Source organism: Polypterus senegalus, chromosome 1, assembly GCF_016835505.1.
Source record: "Polypterus senegalus isolate Bchr_013 chromosome 1, ASM1683550v1, whole genome shotgun sequence".
NCBI lineage: Eukaryota > Metazoa > Chordata > Cladistia > Polypteriformes > Polypteridae > Polypterus > Polypterus senegalus.
This window is the reverse complement of record NC_053154.1, coordinates 144,882,419-144,901,629: the sequence shown is the minus strand read 5'-3', so window position 1 is coordinate 144,901,629 and position 19,211 is coordinate 144,882,419. Positions and strand designations below refer to the sequence as shown.

Here is a 19,211-nt window from a genome sequence, read left to right as displayed (position 1 = left end):
ATTACTAGGTGATATCAGATGTTCACCTCAGTGGTGCAGCATTGTGACGGTTGTGTGTGCAGTGCTGCGGGTGTACTAATGCCTTACGAAGAAGAGATGGAGGTTGGAAAAGTAAAAATGTCCTGATTTTAGAACAGAGGGTGTATACCAGGCTAAACTAATCCCAGTTACTTTGTTTTCTTTAACAGTATGGATTTCATTCATCTTCAAGTATTCCAAAAACTGTATATTTTAACATACAAACACAAAATGTGCAGTCCAAAGGAGTGTGGAGAGTTTTAACAGAGCTTATTTAAACAGAGCTAATTTAATTTTATGCTGTGTTAGCATTTACATTCTGCCATGTCGGCTCGTTCCTATATTGTGGATTTTTCCAATCCAGTGGTAGGACACAAGTGACCTGTGACCCTAAACAGATGAGTACATCTCAGGTCTTCACTTTTTTCTTTCCTGATGTTTTATTCAGGTAAACCCTTTATGGTGACCACAATGGTGTAAATGTTACCTGGTGAGCCGCTGACTCCTTTATCATTGGCATTCCATTGTTAAGTAGCTACTTATTGAGTCAACAAGCAATTCAAATTCGTGAATGCAGCTGTTACAAAACTAATAGAAGTAATTAAGAGTTGGGAGTCTTAACAGGATAGACAACTAAGATGAAGTATAAATAAGTTGTTTGAAAAATAATTGGCTTTGAATTAAGAAACTTAGCCAACACGTAGATGGAGCTGACACATCAGCTGACGAAGAACTAACAGGCCTTGAAATGAAACACGTGATGTTTTTTACAGTAACGTGAACACACTCTGAAGCTGCATATTATTGGCAGTCAATTATTTGTTTTGATGTCATTTAAGAGACCTTCTCATCAGAGCAAATGCACACTTGAGCCCTTTATTCTAAAGAGGATTACTGGGAAGGCACAATGTGATTCAGGAGTAAGGTTGCAGATGGAGCAAATTTCACAGGTGTTGAAACACCATTTATTTTGATACATTTTTGCAAGGTGAAAAGTTTGTTTCTGTAAATTTAATTGCGAGTGAATCTTTTCACTCATCACTATTTGATGGTTTGATGGTCTGGCCTTGTACAAAAGTACGGAAAAATCTACTCGGATAAGAGCATGGGAAGAGGGGTGGGAATGCAACTATACAGCACTTTACCCATGAGCACTTCAGAGGTGCTTAAATCTATTTGACCAACATCAAGCCTTCCAAAGGATCTGGGCTTGGATTAATTTCATAAAACTATACAAAGCGGAACATTGCTGTTACGCTGATCACTACTGTCAAACATTTCAGTTTTCTGTTAGTTGGACTGAGTTTAGAAGCACAGCAATAACTGCTGCACAAGTGAAATTCCCAGGTTTGATTATCATGTATAGCAAACAAATGAAAGAATCACCTACTGTACCCATGGTGTCAATTTCTGCTTTCTTCGACTCCGGATGGACAGTTTCAACTCACTGACCAAACTCACAGTGAAAAGTATTCATTTTTTAAAAGATCAAATATGGGCACATATTTTCGCAAATCTTTAAGGTATAATTTCTATACATATTGCAAGTAAAGGCAGGGGTGGTCCTTGTCTTTCTCCCAAAACTGCTGGGACAGGGTCTGGTGCTGTGTGATCCTGCCACTGACTAAGTGAGCTTGGAAAATGGCAAGATACACGGGCTGTTGAAATAAAATGTGTTTTATTTTTCAATATGCTTGAAAAGTTAAAAAGCTGTGGCATGTTTAGTTTGGACTTATCTATCAAAATACACAAACGTAAATCCCTCCGGAGTGAATGAACATCTGGCATGTTATAAATACAAAGGTACAAAAACAAACTCACAAAACTAATACATTTTGAAAATGAATTCAGCAGTCTGCATTTTCTTGGCTTCTTCGATTAAACAATTCAGTAAAAGATGTATTGTAAGCTGAAGAAAAACATTCTGTAAAAGTAGTAGAGAGACAATGCTAACAAAACGTATTTTTTCCGGGTGAAATCCCAGGATCTCAGTGTTATTCTTAAGTTGTGACCAGACTTGTTTTAGGAAGCGCTGCACTGATGTTCCCCTCAACACTGATAACATGTTGTCTGTGGTGGCTAAGACAGACATAGTCACAGTGAGAATGGACAGTCTGGCATCTGGAAGACGGCTGACAATGTGTGTGCAACATCAAAGGTCTTCAGAATGTCCTTCCCGCAGGAGCTGTAGACCCCACATTAAAATGTGTCAAACATACTTGATAAACTTAGTGAGTCTGCACTGAAGGCACCTTGTACTGTGTTGCATGGCATATCCTATAACATATGGTTCCTTCAGCAAACCAGTATACACATGAACTAAGAGATCATCACGTATTAAACCTGTTTAACCTTCTCTGTCTCATTTCATCATATGACAAGGGTTCATCTTGAATGTGGAATCCATATGGGGGGCTTCTCTGAGAAGGATGACCTAAATAAAAAAAAAATAATAATAATAATATGTATGTATTTTAAATGCACTGTATTGGATTAAGCACACAAAGCTAGGATATAAAGGAAGGTGTGAGCGCAACACAAAAAAGGAGAAACAAAAGAAGGTCTTTTCCCCTCTTGGCCTACCTATACTTTTTACAGCTGAATACCCTGGTCTGCATTTTCCTCAGACCTTCCTACTTCTCAGTCCTCCTCTTCCACAGACTTCCCTCTCTTCCTCCTCACCTGTCTGCTCCTCTCCCACCTTCAAGCTCACCTGACTAATGATGGAGATGGAGAACCTTGTCGGCTTAGAGTAGGGAGTACTTCCAGTGCCATTTCATCTTGACAGCCGGCCCTTCCATGTCATCCTCTTAACAGGTGATACTCCTATCACAACTACACATCCCAGGAGCATTAACTGGATCCTGAATTATAGCAACTGAGTGTTGCTGCTGCCAGCTTGTAAAACTGAGGTTTCATGGAAGCACAGCCTATCTATCCACAACTGAGGTTCTAGGACTGTGTCACTCTGTCCAGGTACTTGTATCCTTCCAATGATGTGTGCAACCCTGCAGCTCTCACAGCCTTCATATATGTACATTATATAGGTGCTGTCAAATGATTACAAAGTGGAACAGTTGTTGTAGCTGCAGAGTCATGGGACCAATTCCACCTCTGTGTGGAGTCTTCATGTTCTCCTCATATCTGCATAGTTCTTCTCCTTCTACTTCCCTAATAAATATCAGTTACATTAATTGAAGGCTTGTAATTGGTGGAGGGTTATGTAAGAGTGGCTGTGTGTGGGAGTGAGTGTGTAAGACAAGCCCTGGCCCACCATAATACTGCATAGAAAAAGCAGTTTTGGAGAAAGGGTGGATGGAAACAGTAACTAGTTAATTCCAGATTTTTCTGTGCACAGCTGCATTTGATACCATTCCTAAACTAAAACGGCAATTAAAAGATTTACAAGTATACAGCAGTGAAAGGGTATCTTTCACACAGAGTACAAACATCATGCTGGCACCAGAGGGCACTATGTGTCAACATTGAAGCAACTCTGTACAGCAGAAGCATATTCTCCCAAACGTGTGAGCTCAGCACGCAGACGCTGTTGTTGTTGTAAAACAAATGTGGACTCAGCAAAAGTGAAGAGGTAGTTGAACATGGAATTTTTTATTGTCACCCTGGATTTGTAGCCTAAGCAAGAGATTAGCTGCCCACTCTGGGTGCTTCTGTGTCCCATTTCATTGCACACTAATCCACTGTTGAAAGCTTCAGCTCCCAACAATGCATTTATGCTTCTAGAACATAGCATGCATTGTGATATGACACAAGGGCATGGTTGACTATATTCATTCTTATAGTTGTCTTTCAAAGTTTGAGTTTTCTCCTAACTTATTTTTTGTTAAAAAGTCACAGATGTAAAATAATATATGAAGGCAGTATTTTAATAATAGTAGGTGAAAATGCATTTAAAAGTCAATCTTAGTGACGATGAATTGTTCTAAAATGATCCATTCTTGCACCCATTCATTCCTAGTTGTTTCAGTTACTGAGATGTAGGGAGCCGGATCCTTAATCATGCAGCATATCAGGCACAAGGTATGAACCAACTTCTAGATAGGGTGTCAGATCATCAATAGACCCCACACACACAGCAGTACCAATAACTGAGTCACCTTCCCATATGATCCATGATTATGTTGTACATATATTTAAAAAAAAAAATATATATATATATATATACACACACACCCAAGTTAACAGAGTATACCTCTTACTGACCTTGCCTCATTACTATATCTACTGGTAGAATTCTTGAAATGACCCACTGAAGTCCCTGACATTGCCAGTCGTCATTTCTAGAAGCTTATTTGTTTGCCTTCTGTATAATTCATCTAAAACACTCTTCATTTTAAAGTACAGTGCCAATTACAATGATTCAGAGTGTTGCAGATTGTCAAATACAAGTCAACATTACATTTTTAGTAAAGAATAGTGATAATGCACAGAATCAGAAAATAAACAACATGTACAATATTATAAGAGCCAATATACGGTAGTGGTAAGAGGGGGTGAGGAAAACAAAAATTCCTGAAAATAAAGGAAAATAAAAATTCTCATTGAAGGTTCATCAGTGTATTATTATAGCATTTTACCATTTTGCTTTCCAAAGACATTTTGAACCGGCATGTAAAACACTTGGAGTCCAAAAAAGGAAGCAATAAAATGACTTTGTGTTGCAAAATTGATTTAAATTAGCCTGCTGCAGTGTGACATATAAAAGGTAATGATATGTTTTATAGCAGGAACCTGCTTACACCAATCAGCCACAACATTAAAATGACCTGTCTAATATTGTGTAGGTTTCCCTTGTTCCACCTAAACAGCTCTGACTCATGGACTCCACAAGACCTCTGAAAGTGTCTTGTGGTATCTGGCCCCAAGACTTTTTAGCAACAGATCCTTTAAATCCTGCAAATTGTGGGGTAGGACCTCTATGGATCAATCTGTTTTTTTCAGCACAGTACTTGAACTGAGATCTGGGAAATTGTGAGGCAACACCTTGAACTTTTAGTAATTTTCCTCAAATCATTGCTGAACAATTTCTGCAGTGTGTCGTGCACATTTTCCTGCTGAAAGAGGCAACTTCCTTCAGAAAATATAGATGCCATAAAGGGGTGAATGTGGTCTGCAACAATCTTTAGGTAGGTAGTATGTGTCAAAGTAACATCCACCAGAATGCCAAGACTCAAGGTTTCCCAGCGAAACACTGTCCAGATCATCACATTGCTTCCACTAGTATGTCTTCTTCCCGTAGTTCATCCTGCTGCCATCTCTTTCCTCAGGGTAAATGATGCACATGCACCCAGCCATCAAGATGATCTACGAGAAAATGTGATTCATCAGACCAGGCCACTTTCTTCCATTGCTCCATGGTCCAGCTCTGATGCTCACAAAGGTTGGCATGGGCACTATCCAGTCTGCTGCTATACAGCCCCATACGCAGCAAGATGCAATGCACTGTGTGTTCTTTTTTTGATTCATGGCCAGCATTAACTATTTCAGCAATTTGTGCTATAGTAGCTCTTCTGGGTGATTGGACCAGATGGACTAGCCTTCACTCCCCATTTTTATTAATGAGCCTTGGGCACCCATGACCCTGTCACCAGTTTCTTGGACCACTTTTGGTAGGTACTAACCACTGCATGCTGGAAAGACCCCACAAGACCTGTTGATATGGAGATGCTCTGATCCAGTCATCTAGCTAGCCATCACAATTTGGCTCTTGTCAAAGTCGCTCAGATCCTTATGCATCACCTTCAAGAACTGACTGTTCACATGCGGCCTAGTACATCACACCTCTTGATAGGTGCCATTGTAACGAAGTAATCACTGTTTACTTCACCTGTCAGTGGTTTTAATATTGGGGCTAACAGGTGCATATTAGACTTAGTATGGTTCACTTTTGACAGTCTGTAAAAAAACATTTTACAAACCGCGTACATTTCCGCAGATGAAACTAAATGATTTGCATTAACATAGGTTAGTGTTGTTATTATTGGTTATTTAAAACACTGTGATATTGTACATTATAAATTACATTATTGTAATTTATACAATATTATATTATTGTCATTAATAAAGGACTGATTTGGTATCGTAAAATATTTGGCTGTTAAATAGGATGCGGTGATGTGCATATTGAAAGGTCCTTTTTTGCAAAAACTAATACTGGGTTGTACATTTGATGTCAAAAGGATTGCAAAATGGTTTTTTGATAATAAGAACTATAAACAGCGCTGTATATAGTTAATTTTACCCATAGAAAGCCCATTTGACCATTTGAATGTAGTATGCTATAAAATATTATCAAATGAACACAGGTAAAACAAATACTGAATTTCATGAAACAAAAACAAAACAGAAACATAACAATGTGTGTGTACACATATATACAAACATAAGCATAAATATAATATTTCTGTTATTTGGTTGGGAATGTAAACAATTAAAGAGCATAGATAGAGCTTCTATACATTTCACTAGTAGAAAGAGTGCACATTTATCTTATGAATTACAGGTAGTCATCGGCTTATGACCAACTTTTAGTTCTAAGGGACAGGTCCGGACTAACCGGTATATGTATTCAAACCTGACCGTATTTATAGTACTGTATAGCAAGTCCCTTAAGTCATACTGTTGTTTATTTCCATATTTCATTCTTAGAACATTGTGTAGATTTTCTATCATTTTTTATATCTTATTATTATTTTTTTGTTTTGTTATTACTGTTGCTAGCATGGGTGTCGAGCCTCTTACAGCTTCACAAATTCTTTCTTTGTCTCTGTTATATTACGTTATCTGTGTGAACCAGTGTTCAATGTGTTAACTGTGAGAGAAAGAATTGTACCAACAGAGTCTGAGCACTCGTATGTTTTCTGTTTTAACATTTCAGCTTTTTGACAATAAACTTTAACAGATAAAGGAGCTCAGTGTAGTTTCATCACCCCATCGTAGCTGTTCACACGAAATGGCACATCGTGAGTCACAACGCAGAAGCTTTGGAGGTTAACTGGATTCAAAGCTAGAGTGCAGCAGTATAGTGTGCTTCCTGAACACCGCTTACAATGAGATAACTTAAAAGGCATTCACTTTCTTTCCTCCGTCATACTGTTTGATCACCTTCATTTTTGTGTCAAGATCAATTGCCTTTTTTCCTGTAACTGTAAGACAAATGTAACTGAACGTAGTTGACACCACTGCAGGCAATAAACTGAGATCAAGATGAATGAGTCACGGCATCTGGGGCTGGCATGGAGAAAACAGTCATTTGCCTGTGAGACATGGTAGCGGTCTTAAGTCTACTAACTACTTGTATGTGCTTTTGTTTTTTCAGTAAAAATAATTTTACAAAATTTAGTTTTTTGATTTAATTTTTTTACTTAAAACATTCACACATCAATGCCTTTCACAACACAAAACCAAAAAAAAAAAAAAAAGTAAAGCCTACTTAAAATTAAAACATAATGGGTTCTGTTAACACAAATCACTGAACCATTGTACCAGCCAATTTCCCATCTTGCAGGAAATCTCAAGGTTATAATGGTTCTTTGTACTCTACAGCAATGAGATTTTTTGCATTATAATAAATGCAGGTTCCCAGTCAATAGTGATCTTGAGAAAAGCTGAAACTGCATAGGGGTTTGTTTTCCTCATTATGCAAGCTAATTGATTAGGATGAAGAAGCTAATTGCTTATTAGCCCTGAATGTGCATTCCCAAGGCATGTGTCAGAACCATAAGAGACATGCAGCTGCGCATTATTTGGAGCCCTGAGGCCAAATGCACTGTTTCTTTGGCTTCATAAAACAAAGGTAGATGTACTGCTAAGGTTTTACAAAGAGACAAAAAAAATGGAACACAAATCCAAATGTACAACAAACACACTATATGATATAACAAAAAGACAGTTCACTTACAAAAAGCCAAGAGGTTCATCTATAATGGCCTATCTAAAACAGAATCTAATCAGAAGTGAACAGCATAATTACGTGCTATTATACTTTTCACAGAGGCTAATTAACCAGTGGCACGGCCTCTCATGTTTTTCTTAAAACACTCATACTATGCAGAAAGCCTGCTCTTTTGCATTTTCTGTTTTCAAATGGTTTACAACTTAAGCCTCAGTTATCCTTCTAGTCCTCAAGTGAGGTGATCTACAGGGTTTTGTTATTCTGCTTACTCGTTTCTTTGTTACTGAAACTTAGTTTGAATCATTTTTAACCTCATTAATAGCTTTCCACTTTCTCCCTACTAAGCAAAGCTGAGTTTGCTTTTGATGTTTGCTTATTACAGCTGGTATCAGTTCTATCCAGAAGCCTACTTCGGTGTGTATCTGGATTCTTAGTGAAAATATTCTAATTTATTTAGCTTTTTTGTTGAATATATTATAGGCGGTGCTTTGGTCAATCACCTTGTAATAGAAACATAGGGTTAGAATAATGATGAACGGATTTGTTTCTATAATTTTTGGTGTCAATTTTTTTCTTTTTACATTTATTTCTTGTTCTTATTTATTTTTATGTGTAATCAGTAAATCGAATATATATATATAAGTAGAAATTTTTGCTTTATCTTTACATGTTAACAATTTGCTTTCTAATTATTTTAGAATATATATTGTTTTAGAAGGTGATTAACAGTAATAAATAAAACCAATGGAGTAGGTCATGTTCAGGATGCACTGCCAGTTAAACACAGACCCACTATATGATGCTATTACGTATTAAGTAAAATTACTTAAGGGGGGCACCAGCAACCCAAACCCAACACAGACAGACACCAAGGCACAAGTTTCTGCACTCAGCGCACGTTTATTATCAGTGGGAAGTGCTCCTCTCTCACTTGCCAGAGCAGCACAGTACACTAAAGCACCAATACACAGTACTTTTTTTTCCTCCTTTCTCTCTCTTGTCCTCAACTCCTCCTCTGGCAAGCTTTGTTCACCTCCCCCCAACACTGACTCTCGGAATAGTGGCAGCCGACTCCTTTTATTTATTTGCCAGGTCTGGAATCACTCCCAGTTGTGGTGAAAGCCCAATATAGCAGGGCTCAGCAACCTCCACAGCTCCCCCTGACAGCATCCATGGAACCCAACAGGGCTGCAGCGAAGTCCAACTCCCTGTGTGTCCTACGGGAATCCATGGTGCCACACCAACCCAGGGGGGCTTACCCAGTGGAGGTAATGCCCAAACCACACATTAACCCCCAGTCTTTCCATTATAAACACGTCCTGGCCGGGTAAGGGTCCTGGCCATACACAAAAACAGAAGCATTTAACAATAGAATCCCTGTAGTTCTACAAAAAAACGTGTAATCCCGGGCCACTTTAAATTCCTTCACACTCTCCATCAGCATCTTTTGTTTTGTAAATGTGTCGATCAGCACAAGCAGCAAGCAGCCTGCTATCCCATCCCCCCACCGAAGCAGCTGAGTCCATTGTAAAGTTCTCAGAGCTCAAAAGAAAAAAAACGTTCAAATGGCAACTCATGTTCAAATGGCATAGCATTTTCAAATAGTGACATTTTCATGTATGATTGTATGTGTGCATGCTTGAGAGAGGCAAAGACAGATTTGATCTCATTCAAGTGGTTACTGGATTATAAAAGAAACACTTTCACAAAGGTATAAAGAAACAAGCGTGCTTTTATATATACAGTGATCCCTTGCTGTATCGCGCTTTGACTTTCGCGGTTTTGCTCTATCGCGGATTTTATATGTAAGCATATGTAAATGTATATTGGATTTTTCGCTGATTCGCGGATTTCTGCGGACAATGGGTCTTTTAATTTATGCTACACGCTTCCTCAGTTTGTTTGCCCAGTTGATTTCATACAAGGGACGCTATTGGCGGATGGCTTAGAAGCTACCCAATCAGAGCACGTATTACATATTAACTAAAACTCCTCAATGCTATAAGATATGCCTCCTGCGCGGTGCTCGATTGTTTGCTTGTCTCTGCCTCTATCTCATCCTCTCTGACATTCTCTGCGCCTGACGGAGAGGGTGTGAGCAGAGGTGCTGCTTGCACAGAAGCTGTTTGCCTAGAGGATACGGACGCTCCTCTAAGAAATGCCGCTTTATCGAGGTGCGTCCAAAAGCACACTTTTTGATTTTTTGATTGTTTGCTTTAATCTCGCGCTCTCTCTCTCTCTCTCTCTGACGTTCTCTGCGCTTGACGGAGGGGGTGTGAGCAGAGGGGCTTTTTGCACAGAGGCTGTTTGCTTAGAAGATAGGGACGCTCCTGTAAAAAATGCTGAAAGGCTACCTTTGCATCGATCCCTTCATTGCCGCTGCTTTATCGCAGTGCTTGCATACTTAAAAGCGCAACAGCCCTATTGATTTTTCATTGTTTACTTTACTCTCTCTCTGACATTCTCCGCTCCTTACGCGCAGTTTGAAGAGGAAGATATGTTTGCATTCTTTTAATTGTGAGAAAGGACTGTCATCTGTCTTGTCATGGAGCACAGTTTAAACTTTTGACTAAAGGGTGTTATTTCATGTCTAGAGGGCTCTAATAAGGTTAAAAAACGTATTTAGAAGGTCGTAAACAGGTTTTCTATGCTCTAACTGCGAAAATATTAGATTTATAAATAAAGAATCCTACTTGTGGAAATTCATTTATCTGTCTGGAGCGGATTAACCGCGATAAACAAGGGTTTACTGTATAACTGTGCGGAGAATATTTTAAACAGTGTGGGAGAGTTTCTAAGGGCTTAAAATATATAAAAATAATCATACAAACATATGGTTTCTACTTGGATTTTCACCTATCGCGGGGTTCTGGAGCATAACCCCACGATCGAGGAGGGATTACTGTATATATATATATATATATATATATATATATATACAAATAAAAGGCAAAGCCTTCACTCACTCACTCACTAATTCTCCAACTTCCTGTGTAGGTAGAAGGCTGAAATTTGGCAGGCTCATTCCTTACAGCTTACTTACAAAAGCTGGGCAGGTTTCATTTCGAAATTCTACACGTAATGGTCATAACTGGAACCTATTTTTTCGTCCATATACTATAATAGACTTCTGCTCGATGGCCGTGGGAGGCAGAGTTACGCCTCCCACGTAATTTAGTGCCTGCCCATATAAGGCCGTCCGTCAGCAGGTATATATATATACAGTGAACCTCGGTTTACGAGTAACTTGGTTTACGAGTGTTTTGCAAGACGAGCAAAAATTTTTAATAAATTTTGACTTGATAAACGAGCAATGTCTTGCAATACGAGTAGTATGGATACACTTTGTCTGCTGAGCGTTATGTGATCACAACTGAGCTGATGGTTCTTCTCTCTCTCTCCTTATCTCGCTCGCTCGCCCAGCGTCTATCTCTCTCTCCTTATTTCGCTCACTCGCACAGCGCGTCTTTCTCTCTCTCTCCTTATCTCGCTCGCCGAGCGCGTCTCTCTCTCTTCTCCTTATCTCGGCTTGCTTGCCCAGCGCGCCTCTCTCTCTCTCTCTCCTTATCTATCTCGCTCACACAATGCGTCTCTCTCTTTCTCTCTCTCTCTCTCTGGCAATCGTCTCCTATTCTCCGTCTGAGTCTGTGTGCCTCACTCATATAGTCACATCTGTTTACTACAGCATTGTGACTGTGTGTGTGCGCGCTGTGAAGTGCAAGTCCCCATCTTGCTCCCCAAAACACGAAGCTGAGTCTCAGTACTTTAACACCATCTTTATTCAGCTTGAAACAGCAACAGCGCTGTTATTTATTGTACTGGGATCTTTATAATGTTACTTGTATGACCCATTGACGACAGGTGCTTATAGCATGTCTGCGATCTTTTTGGATGCGCTTTTACGGCGAACTGCTACAGCACTGGGAGACTGCGATTGCTTTGGGACGCTCTTCCGTGTTGTCCCGTTGGGTGGAATCCCACATGAGTTTAGAAACTCACACCAGCCATGATTCTTTATAAAGGTAAAGTGGAGGTTAATTTGTATTATGTATTTTACTTTATATTTTGTATTAATCATTTTTATATGAATAGTTTTAGGTTGTGGAACGAATCATGAGTTTCCATTATTTCTTATGGGGAAATTCGCTTTGATATACGAGTGCTTTGGATTGCGAGCTTGTTTCTGGAACAAATTATGCTCGCAAACCGAGGTTCCACTGTATATATATATATATATAGCAAAATACCCACACTTCACAGCGGAGAAGTCGTGTGTTAAAGAAGATATGAAAAGAAAAGGAAACATTTTAAAAATAATGTAACATGATTGCCAAAGTAATTGTTTTGTGTATTTGGCAGCAGCGTTGCAAAGTTGTTTGTTTCCGTCTAGCTGCATCAGAAAATGTAGCACAACGTCTGACACGCCTCCTTTTTAGTGTTTTCTCACAGCTTGGATTGCAGCTGTCATAATCGGTTTGAGTGTAATTATACATACATATACACAAATATATATATATATATATATACACATATATATACATATACATATAGATATACACATATATACATAGATATATACTGTATATATATATATATATATACACACACATACATATACACATATACATACTGTATATACATACATATATATACAGATACATATATATATACATACATATATACTATATATATTGTCAGGGATGCCAGGGGCCATGACCCGGCCGGGACGCCAGGAGGGACCGGAAAAGGGTCAGAGCCCTGCCTGGATCACGTGGGGTTTGCCTTCCGGGTTGCTTTGGGGGCCAGGGGTCAAGGGCATGGAAGCCTTTCCCTGTAGGGGCCAGGGGTCAAGGGCATGGAAGCCTTTCCCTGTAGGGGCCCGTGGTCACCGCCAGGAGGCACCCCAGTGCCTTGGGGACTTGTTGCCCCAGCACTTCCGCCACACCAGGAAGTGCTGGGGAAGATTTATGACGGCGCCCGGAGAGCAGCCGGGAGGACAGCCGGCACTTCCGCCACGCTGGGGCGTGGCCAAGAGAGGAATGCCGGGAACACCTGGTGCTCATCCGGGACTTGTATAAAAGGGGCCGTCTCCCTTCATTCGAGGCTAGAGTCGGGTGGAAGAAGGACGAGGCAAGAGAGGAGAGTGGAGGCGGCCCGAGAAGAAGGCATTTTGTGGCCAGGACTGTGTGTTGGGGTTTGTGCACTATTCGGACTGAGTCTGAGTGACTTTTATTATTGTAAATATTGTAAATAAAATACGTGTGGTGGTGATAAACAACATGTCCGCCTGTCTGTGTCCGGGCCGGGTCCACAATATATATATATAAAATATATACACATATACATACACACACATATACATATATACATACATACATATCTTCATATATATACACATATACACATATATATACACACACACACAAATGATATATATGTGTATATATATGTATGTGTCTATATGTGTGTGTATAGCTGTGGTGACTGAGTGCAAGGGAAAAAAAATGTAGTCTATAAGTTATTAGACAGTAAAACATTAACGTTTTAAGAAGTAAAGATACATTCAGCACTACTGGAGTGGTTTCGGGTAAACTACATTTTAAAGACGGTGTAATACAACAGGTAAGTAGTACTAACAGCAGCTAAAATGTATATGGATCATCTCTTGGTAGTAGATCCCTTTTGAAAGGCAAACACGACGGCTGTGGTATAGAAATCACATTTTCTATGTGAACGTCCAAATTTCTGCCTCTGGTAATGTGCCTTACCGGCATCACCAGCAATTAAAGAAAATTAGTTTTGCGTCCTCTGCAGTGTTAAAGAGTATACGTGCAACGCCAGCTGCTTGGCTTTAATAGTATTTTTCTAAGGGCAGGAGATGGCACTTTTTGCAGACACGTTCACGTGATCAAAAGTCTCCGCGCTCTATATATATAACTGATCACCCATTGGCCTCACTCACAGAGTGGAAGGGAAAAAATAAAATGTAGTCTATAAGTTATTAAAAGTAAAACATTAATGTTTTAAGGAGTAAAGATACATTGAGCACCACTGGAGTGGTTTCGGGTAAGCTACAATTTAAAGACGGTAATCAGCTGCAATTAAAGAAAATTAGTTTTGTGTCCTCTGCAGTTTTAAGAGTATACGTGCAAAAGAAAGTGCGAAGCGCCTTGCCGGCACAGCTATGCGTGCACGCCGGCTGCTTGACTTTAATAGTATTTTTGCAGGTCAGGAGACGCCACTTTTTGCAGACACGCTGACGTAATCAAAAGTCTCTGCACTCTTTGGAGGTCATTCATATATATATATATATATATATATATATATATATATATATATATATATATATATATATACATATATATATATATACATATATATATATAACTGATCACCCATTGGCCTCGCTCACTGAGTGCAAGGGAAAAAAATAAAATGTAGTCTATAAGTTATTAAAAGTAAAACATTAACGTTTCGTTCAGTTTCTTGCTACAGCAATTTTAACTCCGTTACAAAGTGATCCAAAGTCTCGTTTATACCTCGTGTCTTCTTAGTAAACTTGTATCTCGCAAATACCGTCATTCGTGGTAGGCATAACAAACGGCAGCGGGAGTGTGTCTATAAACTTAATGTAAAGTTACGGTTCACGCCGTGCTTTGTTTCCACAGTAGCTGCACTTATGAATATGCTTGTATGCATTACTTGGTTCATAATCTTTGTCTGCCTTCTCAATTGTGAAATGGTGTTTTTTATTCAGCGGACTTTGGAGGTCGTCCTTGTTCTCTACTTACTTATGTAGGACCCGACACGCAACTCCGCCCCCCCATGGCCATCAAACTGAACTCCATTACAGTATATGGAGAAAAATACATTCCAGTTATGACCATTACGCGTAGAATTTCGAAATTAAACCTGCCCAACTTTTGTAAGGAAGCTGTAAGGAATGAGCCTGCCAAATTTCAGCCTTCCACCCACACAGGAAGTTGGAGAATTAGTGATGAGTCAGTGAGTGAGTGAGTGAGTCAGTGAGGGCTTTGCCTTTTATTAGTATAGACTAGCAAAATACCCGCGCTTCATAGCGGAGAAGTAGTGTGTTAAAGAAGCAATGAAAAAGAAAAGGAAACATTTTGAAAATAACGTAACATGATTGTCAATGTAATTGTTATGTCACTGTTGTGAGTGATGAGTGTTGTTGTCATATATATATATATATTTACACACACACACATAAACATATATATATATACATATCTATACATATGCACATATATACATACATATATATATATCTACATATATACACATACATATACAAACACACATAAATACATACACACAAATACATATATATATATACATACATACACACACACATATATAAACATATATATACTTATACATACATATCTACATATATACACACACAGCTATTTATTATCAGTGCAATACGCTGCTTGTTAAAACGGATAACTCCGCTCTTACGTGCAAGTCTGCGTGGATATTATGAACTATCGTATTTGTTCAAGTTCTATTTAAATTTTAAATAGAAGGAATTTTTATTTAGTCGACAGAAATATCTTTGGTAGGAATGGTAAAACAGACAGGAATATTATTCGTGAATAAATCAACTCAAACCTTAAACAACTTATAATATTTTGCTCTCCATAAAAATATATCCTGTCTAAATTATACAAGTTAGAAATAAAGTAAGCGTTAAAAGAACAAACATTCAAATTTCTTTACTCTTATGTAATTTTATATAAAAATAAACTTAGATTTTAAATATCCCAAAAGATTTTGCTCTCCATAAAAATATATCCTGTCAAAATTATACAAATTCAAATATGAACATGCTGCATAACAAAACCTGGAAATATAAATAAAATGTGTTCCTTTCAGCAATAACAAATCAAATCATTCAGTTGTCTTTGCTCATATGTCATTTTAGAGCTGGGCCTGGCATCTTTTTTGGCAACAAGTTCGTTTCTGTTTGGTGTGAGGTTCTGTGTTGTGGAGATTCTCAGGATGGATTGCAGGTGCTCATCAGTGAGGCGACTCCTGTGTGCTGTTTTGTTAGTCTTTATCACTGAGAAGAGCTTCTCACACAGATATGTGCTACCAAACATGCACAAGGTTCGAGCCGCATGTAGGCGGACTTTTTGTTCTTCAAAGTCACCAAAGCGCCGTGCAAACTCAGTGCGCGCTCAGTTTATCAGCAAAGTCGTGTTTGGGAACACCGTAGTGGCGACTTGGTTTAACATTACTTGGCAACAGGGAAAGTGGGGCAAATTGCACTGGTGCATTTGTGTCTCCCATAAAAGCAGCTTCACTTGAAATCACTTTGTGATTGTGCAGGTTAAAGCGTCCGCTGAAGTGTCAGATTCTTATTTAATTATTCTGCTTTCTGTATCTTCTGCATTGCATTCAGGTTACCCTGATGTTTTGTCTCATAGTGCCGTCTTAGATTAAATTCTGTAATTACAGCCACATTAGCTCCACAAATGAGACACACGGGTTCAGTAAACATATACTCAGCCTCCCATCGGTTTTAAAGGCTCTATTTTCAGAATCAACTTTTCTCTTCAGCATCGTGTGAGCTAGCCGCAATAACTTGCAGCATCATAAGGTAGACTTGATTAGCGCGTAAGTGTTGGCAAGGCAGCTGAAGCGCTGCATTATGGGATCTGTAGTTTATTGTGTTACCAGCGCTTCATATACCGGGCTTTAATAACAATAATACAGTATATAAAATGATCTCGGGGCGGATATAATTACGCCCGGGCGGATGTGGCCATGACCCTTGAGTTTGACACATATGGACTAAATAGAACTTGAAAAGATATATTTTTCAAATGTGATCGCAAATTCAGATAGAGTTGGCGCACTACAGCCTGCATGCCTCAATAAGTCATCCTCCCTCGCTCTTACTTTTTACCGTTCATCTAATGAATACACTGAGTATGGCTTTACCAAAACAATCATTGATGGCGAATAAAGTATCCATTATTGAGTATGTAGATCGGGATATATATATATATATATATATATATATACCGTGTATCATAAGAAGTAGTGTGTTAAAAAGCTAGAAAAGAAAAGGGAACATTTTAAAAATAGCGTAACATGACTGTCAATATACAGTATTTGTTTTGTGAGTGTTACTGAGTGTTGCTGTCATCAAGGATTTGATTATCATTATTTCTTTCAATCAGGTTAGTATTTGTAGGATGTGTTGTGTTCAAGTTACATTCCGTGTTTGTCAATCGTTGTAAAGATGACAGGTTTCATTCATCGATTCGTTTCTTACTGCATCAATAAACAGCTCGTCTTCTTCTTTATCTGAGACCTGACACACTGCATGCACGGGTTTTTACACTGTCTTCCTTTAGCGGGACATTGACTTTTCCACGTGTGCTTTGTTTCCAGTAGCTGGATTTATGAATATGCTTGTATCAGGCGCTTCATATTTTTGCTGCCTTTTCAATTGTGTAATTGGTTTTGTTCAGCGCTCTTTGGAACTGTTGCTTTTATCTGTGCACTCGTCAGTTCCGTGAGCCTTCGGTGTACATGCATCGAAGGTTCCCAGCTGTGCTGGTGCCATCTCGTGCTATGTCCATGGCTGTATTTAATGTTACCTTAGTCCTGGCACTTAAAACTTTCTCGCAGTTTAGCTGAGTTTGTGTCAAACACCACCCTGACCATCTCATCTTCCTCTCCATAAGCACAGTCCTTCACCCGTGATGTCTATAAACTTAATGTAAAGTTACGGTTACATGTGCTTTGTTTCCACAGTAGCTGCACTTATGAATATGCTTGTATGCATTACTTGGTTCATAATCTTTGTCTGCCTTCTCAATTGTGAAATGGTGTTTTCTTCAGCGGACTTTGGAGGTCGTCCTTGTTCTCTACTTACTTATGTAGGACCCGACACGCAACTCCGCCCCCATGGCCATCAAACTGAACTCCATTACAGTATATGGAGAAAAATACATTCCAGTTATGACCATTACGCGTAGAATTTCGAAATTAAACCTGCCCAACTTTTGTAAGGAAGCTGTAAGGAATGAGCCTGCCAAATTTCAGCCTTCCACCCACACAGGAAGTTGGAGAATTAGTGATGAGTCAGTGAGTGAGTGAGTGAGTCAGTGAGGGCTTTGCCTTTTATTAGTATAGACTAGCAAAATACCCGCGCTTCATAGCGGAGAAGTAGTGTGTTAAAGAAGCAATGAAAAAGAAAAGGAAACATTTTGAAAATAACGTAACATGATTGTCAATGTAATTGTTTTGTCACTGTTGTGAGTGATGAGTGTTGTTGTCATATATATATATATATTTACACACACACACATAAACATATATATATATACATATCTATACATATGCACATATATACATACATATATATATATCTACATATATACATATACATATACACACACATAATACATACACACAAATACATATATATATATACATACATACACACACACATATATAAACATATATATACTTATACATACATATCTACATATATACACACACAGCTATTTCGTATCAGTGCAATACGCTGCTTGTTAAAACGGATAACTCCCGCTCTTACGTGCAAGTCTGCGTGGATATTATGAACTATCGTATTTGTTCAAGTTCTATTTAAATTTTAAATAGAAGGAATTTTTATTTAGTCGACAGAAATATCTTTGGTAGGAATGGTAAAACAGACAGGAATATTATTCGTGAATAAATCAACTCAAACCTTAAACAACTTATAATATTTTGCTCTCCATAAAAATATATCCTGTCTAAATTATACAAGTTAGAAATAAAGTAAGCGTTAAAAGAACAAACATTCAAATTTCTTTACTCTTATGTAATTTTATATAAAAATAAACTTAGATTTTAAATATCCCAAAAGATTTTGCTCTCCATAAAAATATATCCTGTCAAAATTATACAAATTCAAATATGAACATGCTGCATAACAAAACCTGGAAATATAAATAAAATGTGTTCCTTTCAGCAATAACAAATCAAATCATTCAGTTGTCTTTGCTCATATGTCATTTTAGAGCTGGACGCCTGGCATCTTTTTTGGCAACAGGTTCGTTTCTGTTTGGTGTGAGGTTCTGTGTTGTGGAGATTCTCAGGATGGATTGCAGGTGCTCATCAGTGAGGCGACTCCTGTGTGCTGTTTTGTTAGTCTTTATCACTGAGAAGAGCTTCTCACACAGATATGTGCTACCAAACATGCACAAGGTTCGAGCCGCATGTAGACGGACTT

General features: G+C 38.5%; 1 protein-coding gene across 2 annotated transcripts in view; it reads right to left on the bottom strand.

The window, feature by feature from the left end:
- Nucleotides 1-956: 956 nt before the first annotated feature.
- The window catches only part of rhbdd1 (rhomboid domain containing 1), a 144,100-nt gene continuing 125,845 nt past the window's right edge, over nucleotides 957-19,211 (bottom strand). For both annotated transcript variants that reach the window (XM_039759739.1, XM_039759747.1), the window contains exon 7: nucleotides 957-2,452. In XM_039759739.1, the coding sequence (XP_039615673.1) occupies nucleotides 2,349-2,452 (104 nt within the window). In that variant the 3' untranslated portion in view covers nucleotides 957-2,348. The remainder of the gene's footprint in view (nucleotides 2,453-19,211) is intronic.